Source organism: Sciurus vulgaris, assembly GCF_902686455.1.
Source record: "Sciurus vulgaris genome assembly, chromosome: 5".
Classification (NCBI taxonomy): Eukaryota; Metazoa; Chordata; class Mammalia; order Rodentia; family Sciuridae; genus Sciurus; species Sciurus vulgaris.
This window is the reverse complement of record NC_136465.1, coordinates 169,738,402-169,759,641: the sequence shown is the minus strand read 5'-3', so window position 1 is coordinate 169,759,641 and position 21,240 is coordinate 169,738,402. Positions and strand designations below refer to the sequence as shown.

General features: G+C 40.9%; 1 protein-coding gene across 28 annotated transcripts in view; it reads left to right on the top strand.

The window, feature by feature from the left end:
- RBFOX2 (RNA binding fox-1 homolog 2) overlaps positions 1-21,240 on the top strand; it is a 272,039-nt gene that overhangs the window by 125,873 nt on the left and 124,926 nt on the right. Inside the window, exon 1 of one of the 28 annotated variants that reach the window (XM_079141641.1) lies at positions 2,622-2,861. The exons of the other annotated variants lie outside the window; for them this stretch is intronic. Coding sequence (XP_078997767.1) covers positions 2,847-2,861 — 15 coding nt within the window. The 5' untranslated portion in view covers positions 2,622-2,846. Of the gene's footprint in view, positions 1-2,621; positions 2,862-21,240 lie in introns of those variants that run through there. 28 annotated transcript variants of the gene reach the window in all.

Sequence of the window (21,240 nt, the reverse complement as noted above, 5' to 3'; positions counted from 1 at the left end):
GTGTCTTTCTGTATTTCTTCTTTTTTTAAGGTAGGAAAATGTGGGCATGCAGGAGCATGCATGCACAAGATCAGTAGCTCATCTGTGGGGTTGTTTTGCGTGCAAGTTTGTGAAGGAAACACACAGAAGAGTTTCTTTTCTGACCAAGGCTGTCCACCTAATTTATAAATTTATAATCAGGAAAGGAGCATTAGAAATTTGCAAACTCTTCTTGGGATTCCAAAGGAGTTTATAAATGGTTCTACCCATGGGAATTTTGGAGGTAATTTTCAGAGTTTTTATGACATATTTAAACTTTGATTACTTCATTTTGAGGATTTCTGTGTGTTTTTCTTTTTCTTTGCTGCAGATATTTTTATCTTTTTCCCATCCCAAACTTGATTAAAAGATAACACCATAAAATGACAGTATGACTATTTGTGATTTTATGGTATTTTATTGTTGTAGTTAAGGATGAATAAGTGTTAAAATAAAAACTCTTCACCAAGTTTGAAAATATGGCAGCCTCTTAGTGTGATGTTACTATAGTTATGGCTTCAGATTTGGGGGGTGCTTTGAGATAGGAAAACTGCATTATGCATATTGACTGTGGATATATAAAAGAGTTTTAAGTAACAGTTCATACAAAGTCAATATTTGTTTTCTTTACATTCAAACTTTTTTTTTGAAAAAGGCTGCTGGGGACATAGCTCAGAGGCAGAATGTTTGCCTAGATGTGCACGGTCCTGCCTAGGCTCAGTCCCCAGCACTGCAAGAGAAAAGGAAGAAAAGGCCAATTCAGTTTTAAAGCTTGGAATTTCTTACTCCTCTTTTGTACTAGAAATGAGGTAATGCTGCCTTCAGAGAAACTGAGAGGTTCTGTATGAAGAAAAATAAAAGGTTTGGGTGAGGCTGAGAATCCCTGCCCCACCTCTCCAAGTTTAAATGAGTTGAGAGTTGAAGGTAGGAGGAGAGGAAGGCACCCGTAAGCATCCTGCGGTGCAGGAGGCACATATTTAGTATGGAAGAAAAGGAAAAGTGCCCTGACTTCTACCCTAAGAGAGCAGGAAACTCCAGGTCAGCAGGTAACTAGGACCAAGCACCACAGTGGGAAGAGAGCGAGAGAATGCCCCTCAGGCCTGCATGGGTCCTGCCTGGAGTACTGCAGACCTTACTTGGAGATTTCCTAAGCTGGAGGGAGCTGTCTCAACATGTCTGAGGGGAAACCAGAACCCTGGGCAACTGGAAGGCGGCAGGCCTCTTGTTTTGGTTCGGTTTAAATTTGTTTTGTTTTTCCTTTAATGAGTTAAAGGAGTAGAATATGCCTCAAAAAATAACATTTCAAGAATGCTTTGTGTATCTAACATGTTCTAGGTATTACACAAAAGACTTCCTGGCCAAGAATAGATGAACTAAAGCTAGTTCTTTGGTTTCTACCCTGAAGGGTGAAAAGGAGATAAGATTGGCACTCCTGAATACCTTTAGTAGTAAACGGCAGAAGTGCATGTCATGTTACAAACCCCAGGCCCACATTCAAGGAGAGCCACTTACTGCTAGGGTGGGCTTTTGAGTTGGAAAGTGGGGAAATGGGTCAGGAAGGTAAGAAAAGAGCATGGGCCTTGGCTTGCAGAGGAGAATTCAGTTATTTTCTGAATAAAACTCACTGATTTGATAATACTTGTTCATCATTGTATGTAATGGACGGAAATTTTGCCTGGCACATAGAAAGTACTTAGGAAATGTTGGAACTGAACTAAAATTGGACAATGTGGTCACCAAGATCACGGCAGATAGCTTACATAGTTATATCATTTGATTTAATTTAATTACAGCACACCAAACCGTTTTTTAAATTCACTTTTGGGGGGAAACAGAAGTCTGAAAAAGTTAAAAAATTTTCCCCAGGTCACAATGATAATAACTGTATTATCAGAATCCAGAGTTTAAGCCTAGGCCTTGTACCCTGCCCCTCCTGCATGCCTAGTAAAATATCTGTAACATACTAGGGGCTCAAGATTCACTTGATGCTAAAACACTTGTCATTTGTTCCTTCAGAAGGAAGGCTGTTGTTGATCTGAACTAGGAAAGTAGTGATTAAAAAAATGAAAAATCTATTCAAGTGTATATCTAAGTTTGCCTGTGTTGTAAAATCTTATAGGATTTAAGAATTTTTATAGGCGAAGTGTTGTAAAGAATGATAGTGGTAGGGCGATGCTGCGGGAAGGGAATGTGGCTCTGAGCAGGTTCTGTGGTGCATGCTTGGCATCTGTTAGGGGATCAGAAAGAATCGGGTCAGAGGGGAAGATCGGAACACTTGCCTGTATCTTGGAGGGCAGAGTTTTTTGATTGCTTCATTCATGTTTAAGGCACTCATCTTAAACTAATTTATGTCTAGCACTAGAAACTGGTGCTGGTGGTTTATTACCAACCCCACCCATCCTTGTCTTCTGCAATGATTGATCTTTGTGCGTGGGGATTGTATTTCTAGAAGTAGAATGGCAGAGAGATTCCCTGAAGGCAAACAGTGTGGTGCACACTCCAGTTCAGACACTAGGGGCTGGGAGCTCAGAGAGAGAGAGAGAGAGAGAGAGAGAGAGAGAGAGAGAGAGAGAGAGACAGAGGGAGGGAGGAAAGGGAGGGTGAGAGGGAGGAGAGAGAACAACAGAACAGTCAGCTGGAGAGAAGGGAGGAGGGGGGAGGAGACGGTCGTTTTTTAAGAATTTTTTTAACTCAAGTGATTTCGGGGGGTTTCTCCCCACCCCAATCCCTTGCCCCCCATTCTGGCACCTCCTTTCCCACGGTTCACTGAAGTGCCTTTTTGCAGTCCAGGATCAACGGACCGCTGAGTTTGAGCAGCCTGGTCTGACATGATGTACCTCTGGGTGAGTACAGTGCTGTGGGCGAGGGCTTGCACTTGCACTTGCACATATAAGGAGTGGAAAGCTTGAGGCTCTGCTCCTGCACAGATGGCCTTCCCCACAGGGCACAGACTGCCACGTCCCCTTCTTTGCACAGGTGTCAGGTTTTTAAAACCTAGCAGTGCTCGAGACATTGGTGTTTTGTTTTGTTTTGCTTTTAAATGTTGTTTATCTCGTTAGACTTAGGTGCGAGGGCTGAACTCCCAGAGCAGTGCCATCCCCTGGGCTTGGTATAGGTTTGGAGAAGGCAGGTGGGCAGGTGAAAGGAGCCAGTGACTTCAGGAGCCACAGTCTTCCTGGTGGGTCAGGATTGACTTGTATTATGCTTTGGGGGCACTGACCTTGATAATCAAGCCATGTCTTCAGATATTGGGAACCAATAGGTGGCACGATCCTTAATTAGGAATAAGTTTTTATGTAAGAATTTTATTGTCCTTCACAATAGTCTTATGAAATGGGTCATTGCTATTAATAAAATTGTATGAGGAAAGTAATTAAGTCACAGAGTCACTTGCCCATGGATAGAAATCAAATCTAAAGGATCTAGAATAGTAATTAATAAGCAGACATTACAAAGCATTTTATATTTGCCAGGAACTTAATATGTACCTTACATTATTTTTATTTACTGTTAACTGTATCATTGTGATTTGAGATGGAGGGAAACATACTGTGATTGGAGAGATTTGTAAATTATGAACAGTGATAGCTTTTAGGAGAATGTCAGGGAAAATAAAAACAGAACCACCCTCTATCCCTTTTCATTTTTAGTTGTGAAAACAAGAACATCTATAGTCCCTTGCAAAGATGGCGGTGCTACTCTCTTGAGTAGATAGCTATTGTGTGTTGCTAAGGGAGCCTGCGAGATGGGATGCCCTTGGCCACAAGCCAACTTCTGAAAGTTTCTCTTTGCCCTTTGCCCTTCAGCCCAGATGTCTGGAATTGCAGGAACCTACTTGGCTCAGACAGGCTAAATTTACAAATATCAAAAGGCAAACTTTTAAATAGGTTTGTGGGGACAGAGCATGGCCACAGAGGAAGGGAGTGTGTGTGTGTGTCTTTGTGTGTTTATGTGCGTGTTAAGGAGGTGCTTTTCCTGCTTCTTCCTTCACATGACCTTGGAATGTAAATTCCTCCCCTCTATTGATTTATTTTTGCAGTGCTCTATTTATGAGAACTTAGAGAACTGTTCTGAGACACTAATGTGTGTTGAGTTGTTTTCACCTGCCTAGTGGTTGGGATTGAACAGTAAGGATAGGCTATTCTGTCTTTTGATTGTTTGGAAGAGGAGTTATGAAAGGAAGTAATTTGAATTAATCTCATTTCCACTCACTTATGTTTGATGAAAGCAGACAGTGGCAGTCTCCTTAGTTATTTCCTTTGTGTGCCTCTTATAGTTATTTATGTATTTGTCTGAATCCTCTTATTAGCCCCGAAACAGAGCTTCCCAACCAATTTGCTGTATATAGGATTGAGATGCAAATATGCAAGGATAACTATTCCCCACAACCTCAGAGTAGTCAGTCAGGTGGGGCTTGGAATTCTCCCTGTCATATTGATGGTGTGCACCTTTATTTGCCACTGGGTACCATAAAAATATTACCATTTTTCTATGTGTGCCATGACACCCGAAAATTTGGGTCACATCCTCTACAGGAGAGAAGCTCTGTCTCCTTATTATCTGCATCACCTAGCCCAGCGCCCCACACATTTGTTGAATTCCACTAAGATGTCCAGAGGATAAGTAGCTGCTTAATTCTGAGATACAGAGACAGAAATCTCAGTGGTCAAGCATTTGGTCAGAGTCTCTGAGGAGCTGTGCAGAGGCAACTTACTGGATTAGAAATAGATCAGAGCTCTGGCCCAGGTCTAGACAGGACCAATTGAGGTGAGCTAGGATCAGGCCATGTAACTTTGGGCAGTCGTTTAAACTGTTCTGGGTCTCGTTTTCCACATTCAAAGGTAACAGGATTGAACGGAACCCCTCCTGATCCTGTAATCTGTTTAGTGAGTTTAATATAGCAGTAAGTGTGTAAATGACGCCCAGTTGTGTGAGGACGTGTAGGTCCTGGCGAGTATAAGAAAGCCGTGAAGCTGTATCACCACTGTTGTCTGCCTCTTTGGGTACCAGTAGTGAGTCAGAGGCATCATTTCTGAGCACTCTAGGAAAGTTGCTCAGCTGTTCAGTTTTTCATATTCTTAGTGAGGTGAGCGTTTGTGGAATCTGGGGCTCTGAAGAATAAAAGATACAGCTCACCCAAGCAAGAGTTTCCGTGTAGTCAGATGTGACACGTTAGTCTGCTCCTCTGCGTCTGGAAGACTGAGATAGAATGCTGTCTCTGACTGTATACCCCTCTCTGCCGTATCTTTCCTGTTCCGTTGGCTCTCCTTTTTGGTGAATTTGGTAACATCAGTGGGCAGCATAGTTTGCTGCAAAGAGTATGGGAGGTTCAGACTTCACTGAATCCCACTGTTTCCAGTTGTGTGGCTGTGACAAGTTACTTGACCTCTTTGAACCTTAGTTTCTTCATTTGTTATATAAGGAAATTAATGCCTACCTTGTGAAATTATGGTAAAGATTTGAAATAACCTACAAAACATGTTTAACAGTGTATGCTACACCGTCGATGGTTATTAAATACCTAGTGCGAGCCAACCTTTTGCTTTTGACATTTACAGACTGCCAGTAAAGAGTGTTAAATCTGTTGGGTTGAGGATGTCTTTGCATTCACATAGGGATAACTTAGACATACACCAGCTAGTTTTATATGAAATATTCCCCCCCCCCCCATATGTTTTAAGTACTCCTCATTAAGGTTGCCTTCTGATGGAGAATAATCCCATGACTTGTTCTAAACTTCATATTTTTTTTTGAGGGGTTGCATTATTATCAAGCATTCATTATGTCATTTATTTTCCATGTCTCATCTTCATCCAAAACAGGGAGAGAAGGAGACAGACTGATGGACCCATAGATATGATTCCTATACTGAGGGAGCTTACTTGTTTGATGATTATATAATTTATAACCAGTAAACAAAATCTTACTTTACTTATTTAAATTCCCAGAAGGCAGGATGTGAACTGATTTTGGCTAGGCTGGCACCAGCCTTTTTCTTACTCGTATTCTACACGGATGAACTTCTGGATTGCATCTCAAACCATTGTTTTGTCATAGATCGATTCTGTCTTCTAAATAAATCAGTTCAGCTAGTATTTAATGAATGCCTATAATGAGTAGAGCCAGCTGTTACAGATACTAAGATGATTAAAGACATCTTGTGTTCTTAAAGAATTTGTAACACGGCAATAGGGTGTGTACACAGATAATAATGATTTTTGTACGATGCTATTCGATTAAGAAAGTTTTTATATGTCATCTTATTTCATCCTCACAGTATCGCCAAGTTGTATCATTATCGTGTTGTACAAGTGAGGAAAGAGACAAAACAAATATGTGACAGTTAATAAATGACAGACCTGGAAACTCAGTCGCATCTTTTTAAAAGATGGCTTTTACTTCTTTCACACTGTCTTCTTTTGGGAAAAGTTGTTGTCTTTTATTTACTTTGTTTTAAACTGCCTGATTGAGTTATAACGTATCAGTTAGGCCTAGACCCCACATGCTGTTCATCTCCTCTCTTGAAGTTAGCTGTTATCTTCATTTCATAGACGAGAAAGCAGAAACTTCAGTAACTTGCTAAAGTCATGTAAGTTAGCACTGGCGGCCTCAGTATTTGACTCTGGTGCGTATGGCTGTAAAGTGTATTACCCCACACAGAACCTCTTCTCTTACTTGTTCAGAAGTTTCCAGTCTGTCACTGCTGCCATAGAGCATGACACAGGGATAGAGTGTGGAAATGAAAGTAAGGAAACCTGAATTCTGTGTCAGTCACCATTAGTTACCTGACACATGCTACTTGACTGTACACCTTGATTTTCAGGTCATGAAAAGGATGTTCTTGGGAACATTCATGGAATAATCCTTAGAAAACTACGTATCAGCCATTTTAGAATAAAGTAACAACCAATGGCTTTATCATAAAACTCAGAAATCGTGGACTGTGAGCCAAAGGCAGTTTTTGTTCTCAGTTGTGCCATTTACCAGTGTATGACCTTTTTGAGCATTTGTTAACTATTATCTTCATTTTCTAATCTTTAAAATGAGATTAACTTATGATTTAGATATGTATAAAAGATTTTTTAAGCTATTTTGTGCTAAGCAAATATAAGGTAATAACAACAATAGTACCTTTTAATTCAGATCCAGTCAGGTTACTCTTTTAGTCCTCACTTTTTACTACTGTCTTGCTATTCTAATTGGTTTCCATGATCAGAGAACTAGACAATGGTAAATGAGGTTGTCACAAACTGTAGAAATTCTTCAGTTCAGATAACACTTAAGGCCAGAAACTATAAATGGGTACTTGGCAGTGAAAAACCATTAAAGATTTCAAGTAGGATTAGGAGTAGGGTGACGTAGAGTTTATAATTAGATTTTTTTTTTAATTGTCTACACAGATTAGGGGGTGAGTAAAAATAAAGAGAGAAATTATGTGATTGTTGTGTAACATCTCAGTGACAGGGAATGGTGGTGATAAGGTGCCTACAGAGAACCACAGCTGTGTGAGACATCCTCATGAGGTGACATGACAAGCTGAAGTTACAGGTCATGATTTGGAGGAGGAGGGAAAATGAAAGGGATCATGGATTTGATTTTGGATTTGGCATTTTGGGGTAACTGTGAGGCATTAAAGAGGAGATGTTGTTTAGATAGCTGCCTACCTGGGTCTGGAAATAACAAGTAAAGATTAAACTATGTAAATTTGAGAAAACTTGCATACATTGGTTATTGAAGCCATGCATAGGTATGATGGTGGCTTTTATAATGAGAATGGCCTAGGGAGGCAGTAGAGAGCAAGAAGAGAAGTTAATGCCTGTGAGAGAAATATGAACCCACAAAGGAAGCAGGGAATAAGGTTCTGGAGAACTTGTTCTGTAGGAGAAAAATCAGGTCACTAGGAAGTTGTCAAGATAAGAGAATGTGGCAAAAAGAGAGAACCGAAAATGACCATGGCTTTAGCAACGTGTCAGTTACTGTGATGTTAGCAAGGGTTATTTTGGTGGAATAATGAGGACAGAAGCCTGCATGGAGTCAGTTGAGTAGTTCATGGGAGAGGCAAGGAAATGAAGATAAAAATAGTGAGTATAGACAGTTGTTGGAAAAGTTTGACTCTTGTGAATATACAGGGTACATAGATGTGGGGTGGAGAAGCTTTGTTTTATTAAATTAAAGAGATGGGATGAGGGTGTAGTTCAGTGGCAGAAAATGAGCTTGGAATGTGCAAGACCCTGGGTCCACTCCCCAGCACTGCAGAATGAATGAATGAGACCTGATCATATTTGAATGTTAATTGAATCAATCATTTTTAGTAAGCAAAGTATATATGAAAGAAGGGCTGATTGTTTTTGCTTTGAGAAGATGGACTGGGCTTTAGGAGTAGGGAGAGAGCTCCTGTTTAACAGGAGGCAAAGCAGATGGAGGACAGAAAAACTAGCAGCATCTAAGAGTTCTAAGGGGTTTCTACCGTAGAGGTAGACAAGCATGATGGGTTGAGGGGTACAAAGGGAGGGACGCCTGTTTTTCTAAAAAGGAATAGATTGATGAAATACTACACACACGCACACAGAACCATATATAATTTCATGTGGCTTGTATGCTTGTGATGAGTGAAGTAGTGCTGGGCAAGAAAAATTATAGAGTGTCAAGCAGGCCTGTAATCCCAGCTACTCAGGAGGCTGAGACAGGAGGATCCAAGTATGAGTCCAGCCTGGGCAATACAGTAAGATCCTGGCTCAAAAGAAAATAAAATTAGAAAGGGCTGGAGACGTAGCTCAGCAGTAGAGCATTTGCCTAGTATGTGTGAGACCCTGGGTTCCATCCCTACATGACCAGAGAGAGAGAGGGAGACAGCCTGACATAGGCCAGATTATTTTAGATTAACTAAAAGTTGTAAAATGTTTTTTATTCCACTTAAGGACCATCGATGGGTTTTAAGCAAGGTCAAGTATGATTAGATTTGTGTATTAGAAAGATAGCAAGAGGCTTGCATTATTGTTGCAGAATTTATATTTATACTTTGGATCAAATTGGTTTAATATATAATTTAAAAGCTCAGAAAGCATAAGGGGCTAAACAAGTTATCAGTAGTATGAGACTGAAGCAGTTTGTGCGTGTTTATTGAGACTCCTGTGTACTGCTCATGTCCTTATGAGTGGAGAAAGGGCAGCAAACAAGATGAAGTCCTTGCCCATAAAGAGTGTTTTGTTTGCTTGTTTTACATGAACGATAAGCGTGAACAAAATAGCTTCAAGAACTGGTAAAAACCGTAGAGAAGACAAGGTAATATGTCTATGAATGGTTTAACAAGGGTGGAAAGAGGAATAAACGGTAAGAGACACCATCGTGTCACAATGTGGAATGTAGTACAAGCAGAAGTAGCAAACGCCGTGTTGTATAGGAGTGACTTGGGACAGAGAGAAGGGTGTCGTGGTTGGAGTGCGGAGAACAAAAGAATGTAGGAAGATAAAACTGAAGAGGTGAGCAAAGGCCAGGTCATTTGTTTACTGAATTTTGTTCCTGTTAAAACAGGATGGTATGGGGAGCTTGCAAGGGCGAGGGTGACTTTCTGTAGAAAGAGCAATAAGCGAGGTCAGGAGACAATTGCTGTCATCTAAAGAGGCATAAAGTCTAGAGGGCAGCTTTTGCTAGGACCAAACAAGTTGGCTCAAGTGAGTACTAAAATGAAAGAGGAATCTTGAGTTATTCAGCTTTTGGTTTGAGAAATAAGGATGGAAGGGCCATTTCCTTAGAACAGAAGAGACAACAGACACAAAAAGCAATTCATATGGCTTGGATTTGTTAAGTTTGATCTATTAGACATCTAAATGGGGTGGCCATTTGATATGAATCTGGTACTCAGAAGAGAGAGCTGAGTTGTGGGTTGAGGTTCATTAGTGATATTTAAAGCTTGAGGATTAAATGTAACTAGAGAATATGCTGAGATCAAAGCCCTGAGTCATTCAGTAGAGGTCTGAAGGTTACTGAGAAGAATTGGGTGGGGTAGGAGGAAAACTAGGCAGTTTAGCTCTGGAGAAGAAAGTACTGCTGGGTTTGAATGATTTAAGAACAAGTAACAGGCCATTGGCCTTGGTTTTACGTGAGTCGTTGGCAAACTTGTAAGAGCTGTTTCAGTTGAAATGATGGAAATAAGCCAATCGGAATGGATTGAGCTGTTATTTGGTAGGTGAGGATGTTGAAATATGAACATTGTGGTGCAAAGACCAGAATTGGGGCAGTAACTGGAGGGAAATGTAGGCTCAAGGAAGGACTTTAGAAGATAGGCGTGGGGCATGTTTTATGTCAGTGGTAAAGATCCAAGTAGAGAGGAAGAAATAGTGGGTGCTGGGAAGAAAGAGGCTAATTATATGGGAACCAAGTTTGTTATATCCAACTCAGAAAAGGGATTGGCATTAAGGTCAAGTGCACTTTTTTCTTTTTTAAGAAGAAAGGACAGAGCCAGGTAGGATGGTGACATTGCCTTTGGATAGAAGAGGGGGTCCTCTGATTGTACCTGCTTTCTCTGTGACGTGTAAGGGATATGTAGCTGAAACGGAAGTGTAGGGAGTGGAGAAGCATTGCAGGTTTGAGGAAAGAGGAAAGGGGTGAAGTAGTCATCTCAAACAGTGCACTCACCTTCTTGAGTGGTAGCAGGTCAGTTGTGTGGTTTTTATCTCACAATCTTCTGTTGTTTACTTTTTTGGTGGTAGTGGTGGTGGTGGTATTGAGGATTGAACCCAGGGCCTTGTGCATGTGAGGAAGCACTCTGCCAACTGAACTAAATCCCCAGTCCCCTCTTCTGTTGTTAGATGTAAGAGAGGTAACCAGAGGTTGAGGTTTTTCCCAGATGAATTAGACTAAGGCAAAAGGGGGCAAGGGGATTAAGACTTTTGGAAGGGACCATGTATAGTGCTGAGTCATCAAATGTAAACTGGTTTGGAAGTAATGAGGAGCATGAGGGTCAGGGGAGGTAAAACAATGCTGAAATTAGTGGTGTCAGGGAACTTCAGGAAGGAGGTTGGATAATTGCTGGAGTAGGAAGACTAGCACAAGCAAACTCTTAATGTGATAATAGAATGCTTGACATTCTTGAAAGTTTTGGAGGTGTGACAATGTTAGGTTGTGATGCTGGGTGGGTGGCTGAGGTGAAGTGGTGAGGAAATATACTTGGTGCAAAAGACATTAAAAAGAAAAAAGAAAACCTAGGAGGCCAAAGTGTGGATACCATATGGATTTGAAATCCCCAGAATGGAATAATGGAGATGAGCCAGGTCAGTGAGTGGTGCCTGTTTAAAAGAGCTGCAGTTTGGATAAGGGAAGAAAAGAGATGTGGTTTGGAAGCTGTGCTGGGAAGCAGGGACGATACTTGGAACATGTAGCACTGTGTGATAGTTGGGAGTAAGGTGATACTTGCTTCTGCTTTTACTGCAGAAGCATGAGTACTGCCAGGGGCAGTCATTTTCTTCAGAACAAAGAAGTATGGAACATCACAGAGAGGGCACATATGTAGAGGGCATTTGCTGAGGAGAGCCTGTGGCTTCCAGGGTTTGGGAGGGCAGGGAAGAACAGGAGATGGCATCAGAAGAACAGCTATCCTGACCTTTGTTGGGTGAGCCATCTGGAAAGCTTGACTTCTCATGATGCTTGAGGTGAATGAAGATGGGAACCAGGATGGAATTATTTGAAATTCTCTTGGAAAAACAGGGTACTCAGTTAAGCCTTCGCGATAGAGCAGTAGTTTTCAGACTTAGTAGTGTGTCGGAATGCACAGATTGCTATGCCCCTTGTGAAATGTTGGATTCATTAGGTCTGGGCAGGCCTGGGACTTTACATTTCTATTAAGTTCCCAGTTGCTGCTGCTGCTGCTGGCCCAGAGACCACACTTTGAAAACCACTGATCTAGAGAAATAGTTGCGGCTTGTAGATAGCAACTGACAACATTTGTGAATTGTAGCTCAAGATGATGCATGACTGGGTGATGGGCAGAGGTTTTCTTGAAACAGCTTTATCTGGCATCTCTTTGACTTCAGCAGTCTAAGGAGGAAGTGAGTAATGATGATTTTTTTTTAATTTATTTTGTTTATAAGCAAAGATTTATTCAACTTTTTTTTTTTTTTTTTTTTTTTTTTTTTTGCGGTACTGAGGATCGAACTCAGGGCCTTGTGCTTGCAAGGCAAGCACTCTACCAGCTGAGCTATCTCCCCAGCCCCAATGTTTGTTTTATACAGCAACATGAGGCTGCCAACAGTTATAAATGATTCTTTCTCAAGGACAATGAAGTAAAAGGACAGAGGATCAATAGATCAATAACCATACATTGTAGCAAGGACTCCTTGCCAATCAGTAAGCGGTGTGGGCAGCTGTCTGCCAGAGTTCAGAAAAACAGGCTGAAGACAGGATGGCATCAGGTTCTGGGGAGGTACCTGCAGGAGGAGTGACTGGAACACAGTTTTGGTGGGATTAAGTGGAGGCCAACCAGCATGAGCACAGCAGAGGCAGGTGTCAAGAGTAGGTGTGAAACTGGCCACTTCGCGGGAGCCCCACGGCTCTTATCCTGGCCCAAGTCACCACTGTCTTTTGTCTATATTATTAATTTTCATACTAGCCTCACTGCTTCTGTTCTTTTTCCCCATTTATCTCCCCCAAAGTTTCTTTTCAACACAGCAGCCAAAGTGATCCTTTTAAATGTCACTTTATATTGCTTCTCTGCCCCAAACTCTCCAGTAGCGTTAGTTCTCACTTAACATACCAGACAGATGTCCTGCACTGGCCTCTGTGGCCTGCATGATTTACTGTCCCACTGAGTCTTCCACCTCATTTTCTTCTCTGCTCCTTCTCCACCTCCTCCACTGGTATCATACCGACCTGTTGGTCATTATTCAACTTATCAAACATGCCCTTTTCTCAGGACCTTAGGTCTTACCCATTCCCCTGCTCTTTCCTCAGATGGTTGCATGACTTTCTATTTTATTTACATGAGATCTGTACCCAAATGTTATATATATAGGAATTATCTATGTAAGATAATTCCATCTCCTTTTCCCCATTTTTATTTTTCTCCACAGCACCCACCACCACTTACAATGCCATATATTTGTTTGTTGTGGCTTTTCTTCCCCAATGAAAGCATGGTATATGCTCTGTGCCTAAAAAGGTGCCTGAAACATAATGGCACTGATTGGACATTTGTGGAGTGAAAAGAAGGGAGGAAGGAATAGTGAAGAGATCGTTGTCATTTGAAGAGAGGGGAAGGAAAAGGATGGCTTGATGGATAATCTGGAGGATCGTGAGTACCACCTAGTCAATCACTGTTCTGTAGAGGCTAAGGATTTGTGAAAGCTTTGTCAGCCCCAAAATATGTAACCTTCTTGAAACACTGCTTGTCATTTGGTTATGTGGAAAGGATGATTGGGAGAGACTAGAAGTACAGAGATCAGTTGCTGTTGTAGTTGTTCAGGTATGAGGTAAAAAGGCTTTGGGTCAAGGTTTGGCACTGAGGATAAACAAAAGTTAGAATGTGAACATCTTACATATGAATGCTAAAAGATGGTAGACTTCCAGCTGAGTGAGAAAGCTGCTTTTACGATTTATTTTAATATGGCATTTAACCTTGAGCATTTTGTCATGTTTCAAACCAGAATATGGAATTTTGTTGTAAAACCTATAAATTAAAGAATAAGTTTGGAACGAAGTAGACAAATACTAATTTTCATAGTTTTTAAATTGTCCATTTCAAGGGCTAAAAATCAGTGAGGTTGAAGCACACTATATTGATAAGGGAGGGAGGTGGGGGTCCTGCAACTCTCAGGGTACACTTCCTGAGGCCCTGTCTCTAACAACAGAGAAGCACATTTTATGAATTGTAGTCTTCCTTTTTACTAACTCTCTTTGTTTCCTTCCTGGTTCTGGAAATATGGATCACTTTTAAAACTTGACTGGTTAAGAACACATGGCATTCCCCTCTAGAAGTGATAGCCTTCTCTGGAGTGTGAGCATGTGGCTCCTCTTCAGGAGTGCTTTCTCAGCATTAGCGGTCTCTCAAGACCAGCCTGGAAGAGGCTGCCCACAGCGTGCTGAAGGTGGACACGGTGGGTGGCACGACTGCGAGCAGCAGAGGCTTCCCTGGAAATGGGCGAGTCCACTGGACTGAAACCTGGAGGGTTTGTACTTTCTCGTTTATTAACTTCTGTGGTGTTTTACATGATTATGTGAATCTAAACCATTAATTCAAGGATTGATTAAATTAAGACCTAATCTTTGTTCTTCAAATAACTGTCATATTATTTTTCTTAAGGATAAGATCAACCTTTCAGTCTCTAAAAGTTTAACAAGATTCCCATATTCCTGAAAGTCAGAAATAACTAATTATGGCTTCATTGAATACTACATCATATACCGATTTTAACTGTGTCTCTGGCTCAGTCATTCATCTGCTGTGTGCTTATGCATAGGTCATGTGGTCTTTGTGCCCTTGTCTCTTCTGTGAAACAGGCATGATTACTTCCTAGCAGCATTTTGTTAAATGCTGTTCCTCAGGAAAACTGACATCTAATAAAAATATTGTTAATGATTTATTCTGTTTAAAATGATTTATTCTGTAAAAAGTATGATGATTTTGAGTTCAGATTAGACTGAAAGTCTCACTAAATAGTACAGTAGGTGGCAAAGATGGGGGAGAGGGTACATGTTTGGGGGCAGCAATTGCTGTTCTGTGTGTGTTTCCCCTTGCTTTATTTCATTATTTGTAGGTGTTTATGTTTAATCTTATTTTCTTCCATTAAAAATAAATTTCCTGGATTTGTTGAAATCAAAAGCATTTTTTCATGTTGCTCAATACTATGGTTGCTGTTTGTGGATAGCACCTTCTGTCAAAGAAAATTTCAAGATAGTTAAAGACAGTTAAGATTGGAAAAGAGAAGGGAACAGAAATTACCAGGTGCCTCCTCTGTATGAGGCACTGGGTCAGGTGCTTTCCCAGCAATTGTCTTATTTCATGTTCAAATGGGAAATCAAGATTCAAACCCATCAGTCATGTTCCAGTGTCAGTGCTCGGAACCACTAGACTATAATGCTTCCAACTGTCTGTGATGGACGGCATCTAAGATATTCCCCAGTGACCCCCCACCTCCTCTTGCTCAGGCCCTTATGTAATTAATCTCCTCCCCTGGAGTGTGGACTGGGCCTAGTGATTCACTTAGAATGAATAGAATGTGGCAGAAGTGATGAGATATCACTTCCAAGATTGGTTTACCAAGAGATTGTAGCTTTGATCTTGAGTGCTCGCCCTTCTAGCTCTCTCTTAGAGCTTTTACATTGAGAGGAGCAAACTGTCATGCCATGAGTAGCCCTATGGAAAGACCCACATGGCAAGAAGCTGGTGGTCAGAGCCAATAGCCAGTGAAGACCTGTGGCCTGCCAGCAGCCCTGTGAGTGAGTCTGGCAGTGGATCCTTGTCAGCTGAGCCTTGGTGACTGCCACCTTGTGAGGCACCCTGAGCTAGAGGCCTCCAGCTAACTCATTGATTGGATTTCTTATCTGTGTGAGTTGTGAGATAATAAGTTGTTTTAAGCTGCTATGTTTGGGAGATATCAATTACACAAATAAAAAAACTACAGATTTTGATACCAAAAGTAGGGTGCCTTATAGCACAAATTTTAACTTTGGAATGCAACAGTAGACTTTAAGAAGAGTATTCCTTTAAGATCAGAGTACCTTAAAAATGTCATTCTAATATTAGGGTCTTTTTATATTTTAAGACAGGGTTTCGCTAAGTTACTTAGCGCCTTGCTTTTGCTGAGGCTGGCTTTGAACTTGCGATCCTCCTACCTCAGCCTCCTGGGCCGCTGGCATTACAGGCTCAAGGATTGCTTCTGCAACTTAGTGAGACCCTGTCTCAAAACAAAAAATAAGAAGACTGAGGGTGTAGTTAAGTGGTAGAGTGCTCCTGAGTTCCATCCCCAGGATCACAATAAAGAAAAAGCCCTCTCAGTTGAAAAGTAGGGCTTCTCACCATTTTAGCAGGTGCCTCAGGAAGAGAAGGGCTTATCTCGAAGATATTTGTGGGGATATCTTTTGTTTAATACAGAGATATTCAGGGGATACCCCTTATGGCTGGGACTGAAACGGAAGAGAAATAGTTCAAGATGAGAAGAGGCAGTTGGACACCCTTAAGATTCTGCTGGCAGGAGACAGCCTGAGAAAACTCCTCAGCTGCTAACACATGCCGCCTTTCATTTGAAGGGAAGGGTGACTCAGAGGTTGGAACGCTGGAGCTGAGAGTCATGGAGAGCTATTCTCCCAACCCTGAGCCTGACAGAAGAAACTTTTGGTCAGCTAGATTTCAGAATCATGGGGGACCAGTGATTCCTTTGTGCCTCCTATTCCTTGTCCCCTCTTTGAAGAAAAAATGACACCATTTGATGATTCCAAGAGATTTCAGAGAAGAGAACCTGAGGGCCAGTGAAAAAGGTACCCCCATACCACGATGCCATCTAGGCCAGACTCTCCAGATGCCATGGCTGCTATTCAGTCATCCTCCTCTGAGGCACTTGTTTCTTACACATTCCAGAGCATGTGTGAGAAACTGAAGCACCAAGGAAGGATCTCCTTGCCTCCAGCTGTCGGTGTCAGCTCCCTGCCCCTGGAAAGCAGTTGCATTTCTGTATAAACTGCCCCTCCAGTTGTGTACTAGACCCTCTCTGCCAGTCTGTTTAGGACGTGGACCCAAGAGGTCTGTCCCCTCTCTTTGGGGTCATTGAGTTTTCTCTCTTTATTGGATAATTCCATCAGCATATGGTTATGTTCTTCTTTCACCCTTTTAAAGGTAATGCGGGTGACCTCACTTTTCTTCCAGCTACTCTGAATTTCTCTTCCTTCAGAGCAAAATTCAGTAGGGTTGTTTATACTTGATTACACCAACTCTTCTCTTCTCATTCCTTCTTAAACCCACAGAGTCAGGTTTTTACTGTCACTATTCCACTGAAATGGAATAGTTTATAGGTACGCCTCCCCACTCTGCTAAATATAGCGGTCAGATCTCAGCCTTGTTTTTACCTGATGGATCTGTAGGAACACTTCCATCCCCTGCCCAGATACTCTGTTGGATACTTGAGTTTGCTGATTTTCTTCCTTCCTCATTGGAAGTTTCTCCTCCTCAGTTTTAGGGTTGTGATACTCTGGACCAAGTTCTTGGACCTTTTTTCTTGATTCTCTTTCATTCAGTGATTTTATCTGTTCTCATATCTTTAACTAGGAAAAACAGTTAAAAACATTTATCATTAGAATCCAATGGACCCTTTTAAATTTTTTTAATTACTCAGTCTTATGACTAATTTAAGGAATTAGAATAAAGGGATAGTGAAAAATAATTTTTATTAGAAATGAGAAAGATAGACATTTCATGAACTACTTTAATATCACTCTCACATGACTTAAAGATCACATGTGAGTGCTGTTCACATTCTTGTTCGAGGCACCAGGGATGCCAGGGCTTTCTTTGCACCTGCTAGGCCAGCATTCTACCAGTGAGCTATACCCCTACACTTTTTTTTTTTTAATCCTTTTTGCAACACTGAATGTTTTCTCTTTGTATTCATGTCCTCTGTCTTCCTATTCCTTTTCCCTGAGATCTGTGCTTACAGTTGAGAGAGTTCTGTACTCCTGAAAATTCATTTCCTAGCTTTATGGGGAACTGTCTTATTATGATGCTTTTCCCATAAAATGGAAGCATTAACTGTACACGATCTCGTGGGCTATTGTGCTAGTCAGTTTTTCATCTCTGTGACCAAAATACCTGACATGGACAACTTAAGAGGAGGAAAATTTTATTTTGGTTCATGGTTTCAGAGGTTTCAAACCGTGGCCAGCCAGCTGTGTTACACTGGGCCTTAGGTGAGATGGAACCTCATGAAGGAAGGGTGCGACAGAGAAGCACAGCACTCAGCTCGTGGCAGCTGGGAAGCAGAGCGAGCGCTCAGAAGGGGACTGGGGACAAGAAAATTCCTTTCTAGAGCACACCCCCAGGGACCTATTTCTTTCTACTAGTCCCCATCTCCTAAAATTTTTGATCACCAAATGCCTTCAGATTACTCCATCAATAGATTAATTCACTGATGAGGTCAGGTGTGGGGGTTTCTCAGCCATGTCACGTGTGGATGAGAAAAGGGTTAGCTGCCAGAGGACGATGTTGGCTGTAAATCAGTCAATTACCCATAAACATATCTAATCAATAAACACACATGAGCCAATACTCTTTTTAATGAGAGGGGGCATGACAGGATTGGGCCATGCCAGATCTGGCCTCTAACAACATGTAGTAGCCCAGCTCTCTTATTTATAATCACACAGGTAAAGGGGCCCAGATCGGAAGGGGCTTCTTCTATGATGAACAGGTTGTGGTGGAGTTATGGGAGCCAATTTGCTCAGGGAAACTCATATAATCAGACAGGGAACCGCTCCTACAATGCCACATACCCCATGGCAATCTGGGACAGATCTCCGTGTCTGCCACTTCCAAGAAGTCAGACCTCTGTGTCATGAGTCTCAAACTTGTCTGATTCTGCTGGATAAGGATGGCTCCCACAGTCAGAGCTCTCATGAGCCCGTCACCTCCCCAGAGCCCCTCTTTTGACCATTGCTGCCTTGGGGAACAAGCCTTTGTGGGAACCTTTCATATCCAAATCATTACAGCTGTCTTCCAGCCACTCTTTCAAGAATAGGTTCTGGCCATCTTACCAATTCATCTACCAGCTCCTTTAGTCCTGTATAAGTAGAAGATCACTTTAGATTGTGTTTTGTTTGTTTGTTTTTTCTTATGCTAGGGTGGAAATTGGATCCAGGGACTTGCACATGCTTGTTGAGCTTTACCACTGAGCTATACCCCCAGGTCTCAGTATTCTTTTTCTTTTTTCTTTTCTTTTCTTTTTTCTTTCCATTCCCTCCCTTCCTCTCCTCTCCTCTTCTTTCTTTGGATTGAACTTGGGGCACTTGAACCCTGAGCCACAACCCGAGCCCTGTATTGTATTTATTTAGAGACAGGGTCTCACTGAGTTGCTTAGCACCTCACTTTTGCTGAGGCTGGCTTTGAACTCCCGATCCTCCTGCCTCAGCCTCCCAAACTGCTGGGATTACAGGTGTGTGCTACTGCACCTGGTTCAGTAATTTTTCTTAACAGGAGATTTTGGGTCTGTTAATCTCAGAATACATTGAGCTGAGAAGATTGTTAGTAGATTTTCCTAATTAGAGTCATCAAATCTCTTTGAAGTCTGGGCAGTGTGTTTTTGATTTCTCCTTTTCCATTTGAAAATTCAGAAGATTTAAGTTCTTATGTCAGTTCTTGTACTACCTGTGACCCTTTGTTCAGTTCTTGCTCTTTTGTAGCTTTCTACCTGTAGATCTGAATATGCCGAGCATATGATGTTTCACTGACATACTACCTCAATTTTTATTCTCTATTTTCCTGGTTTTAAAAGTATATATACCTGAAAAGACATCTTCCTTTTTAAATGCAGTTGATTGCTCATGAACTGTCATGTGTCCACCTGGAACATGTCCATCTTATAAATTCTGATTCCAGATTTAACTTACATCTCCAGTAAGTCCTAGCTTATGATTACTTCTGGTTCTTATAGTTACATAGTCTAAATGTAGTGTTTGAAGATTTTTAAAAAACCTTTGGCAATACATAATTTTGTTGAAGAGAGGATAAATGTCTTTTTCCTCCATAATTACAGAAAGTATTTATGTCCATATTTATAAACACTATTCATAATGATTGGTCCAAAGAATTTTTTCATTTCTATTTCATCAGTTCCCCTTCCAGTTACCTTCATGTATATCTACCTTCACCATTGCCCACTTACCAACTGTATCAGTAAATTTTGTCATATAAACATTGTGAGATGAAGGAATACTATTATGTCTTTTTAGTGAAGTAGGATGATCTGGGTTTTTGTTGCAAAGTAATGATGAAGAAATCTTTTCTGTTGAACTGAATGAGTGTATCTATTTCCTTTTTGCTCTTAAAAATACATTGTTCACTTACTAATTTTTAAAAATAATAATCTTTTTAGTTATAGATGGACACAATGCCTTTATTTAATTTATTTATTTTAATGTGGTTCTGAGGATCCAACCCAGTGCCTCACATGTGGAAGTCAAGCCCTCCACTACTGAGCTACAACCAGCCCCCACACTATTCTCAACTTTGAGAAAATTCACTAGTGATGATAGGGTAGATATCATCATCTCAACAGTCAGTCTTGAAATTTTTTTCATCAGATTTTGCCATCATCACTAGAGTTTAGAGTGTTGTTATCTTTGTATTCATCTTTTCCTTCGTCTAATAATTATTATAAAATGTTTTCTTGTTAGTTTTCTTCTCTTTGCCATCAAAATACCTGATCATTACTGTGTTCACTGAAAACTAAGCAAACTGTAAGGATAATGTCTTCAGTCTTTTAAAATTCCTTTTTGAAAGACAGTGCAGTCCTTTGCACAATGCAATAAGAAAACAGAAGGATTATGTGTTAGTGATGATTTATTTCACTCTTGTATCATTAAGCCAAGTGAGTATATGCTATTGGTCTTCCGTTTCATTATTTGGGTCTTATTTTTTTTTTAACATGACTGCAAGTAGTTATCGAAAAATCAGAATGTTTCAAGATACAGGAAAAGTCAAATTCCTAAAATCTTATAATGAACATTAGATTTATAATAAGGTCCAAGGAACTCATGTATTAATTGCAATGTAAGATGAGCTTCCCCCAACTAAAGTAACTGCTTTTTAGAATGTTTCATAGAATAAACAAGTCATGAAATGTAAATCGTCACAGATTGAACTGCTTAAAAATAAATCAATAAAAAAGGCCGTACACACTCTGTTGGAATACTGAGGGTTAAATACTGTGTGAATGCTAATGACTCTCAAACAGTATAGTTCTCCACCAGCCCTCTCCCTGGAAGCTTCTGACTGCCTACTTGTATGTAAGAGTGACCTCAAACTTAAGGGGTCCACAGATGCACTGCTGCTCTCACTTGGCCCTCCCCCACCGTTGGACATGCTCCACCGACCGCTTTTCTTTTCTCAGAAATGACATCCTTCTGTAGCTTGGGCCACAACACAACAACGAAGAAATGTAGTCATTCTGGACTCTTCTTTTTCCCTCATGCCAGTCCCATTAATTAGCAGCTCCCTTGGGCTCCAACTTTGAAAAATAACCTAAA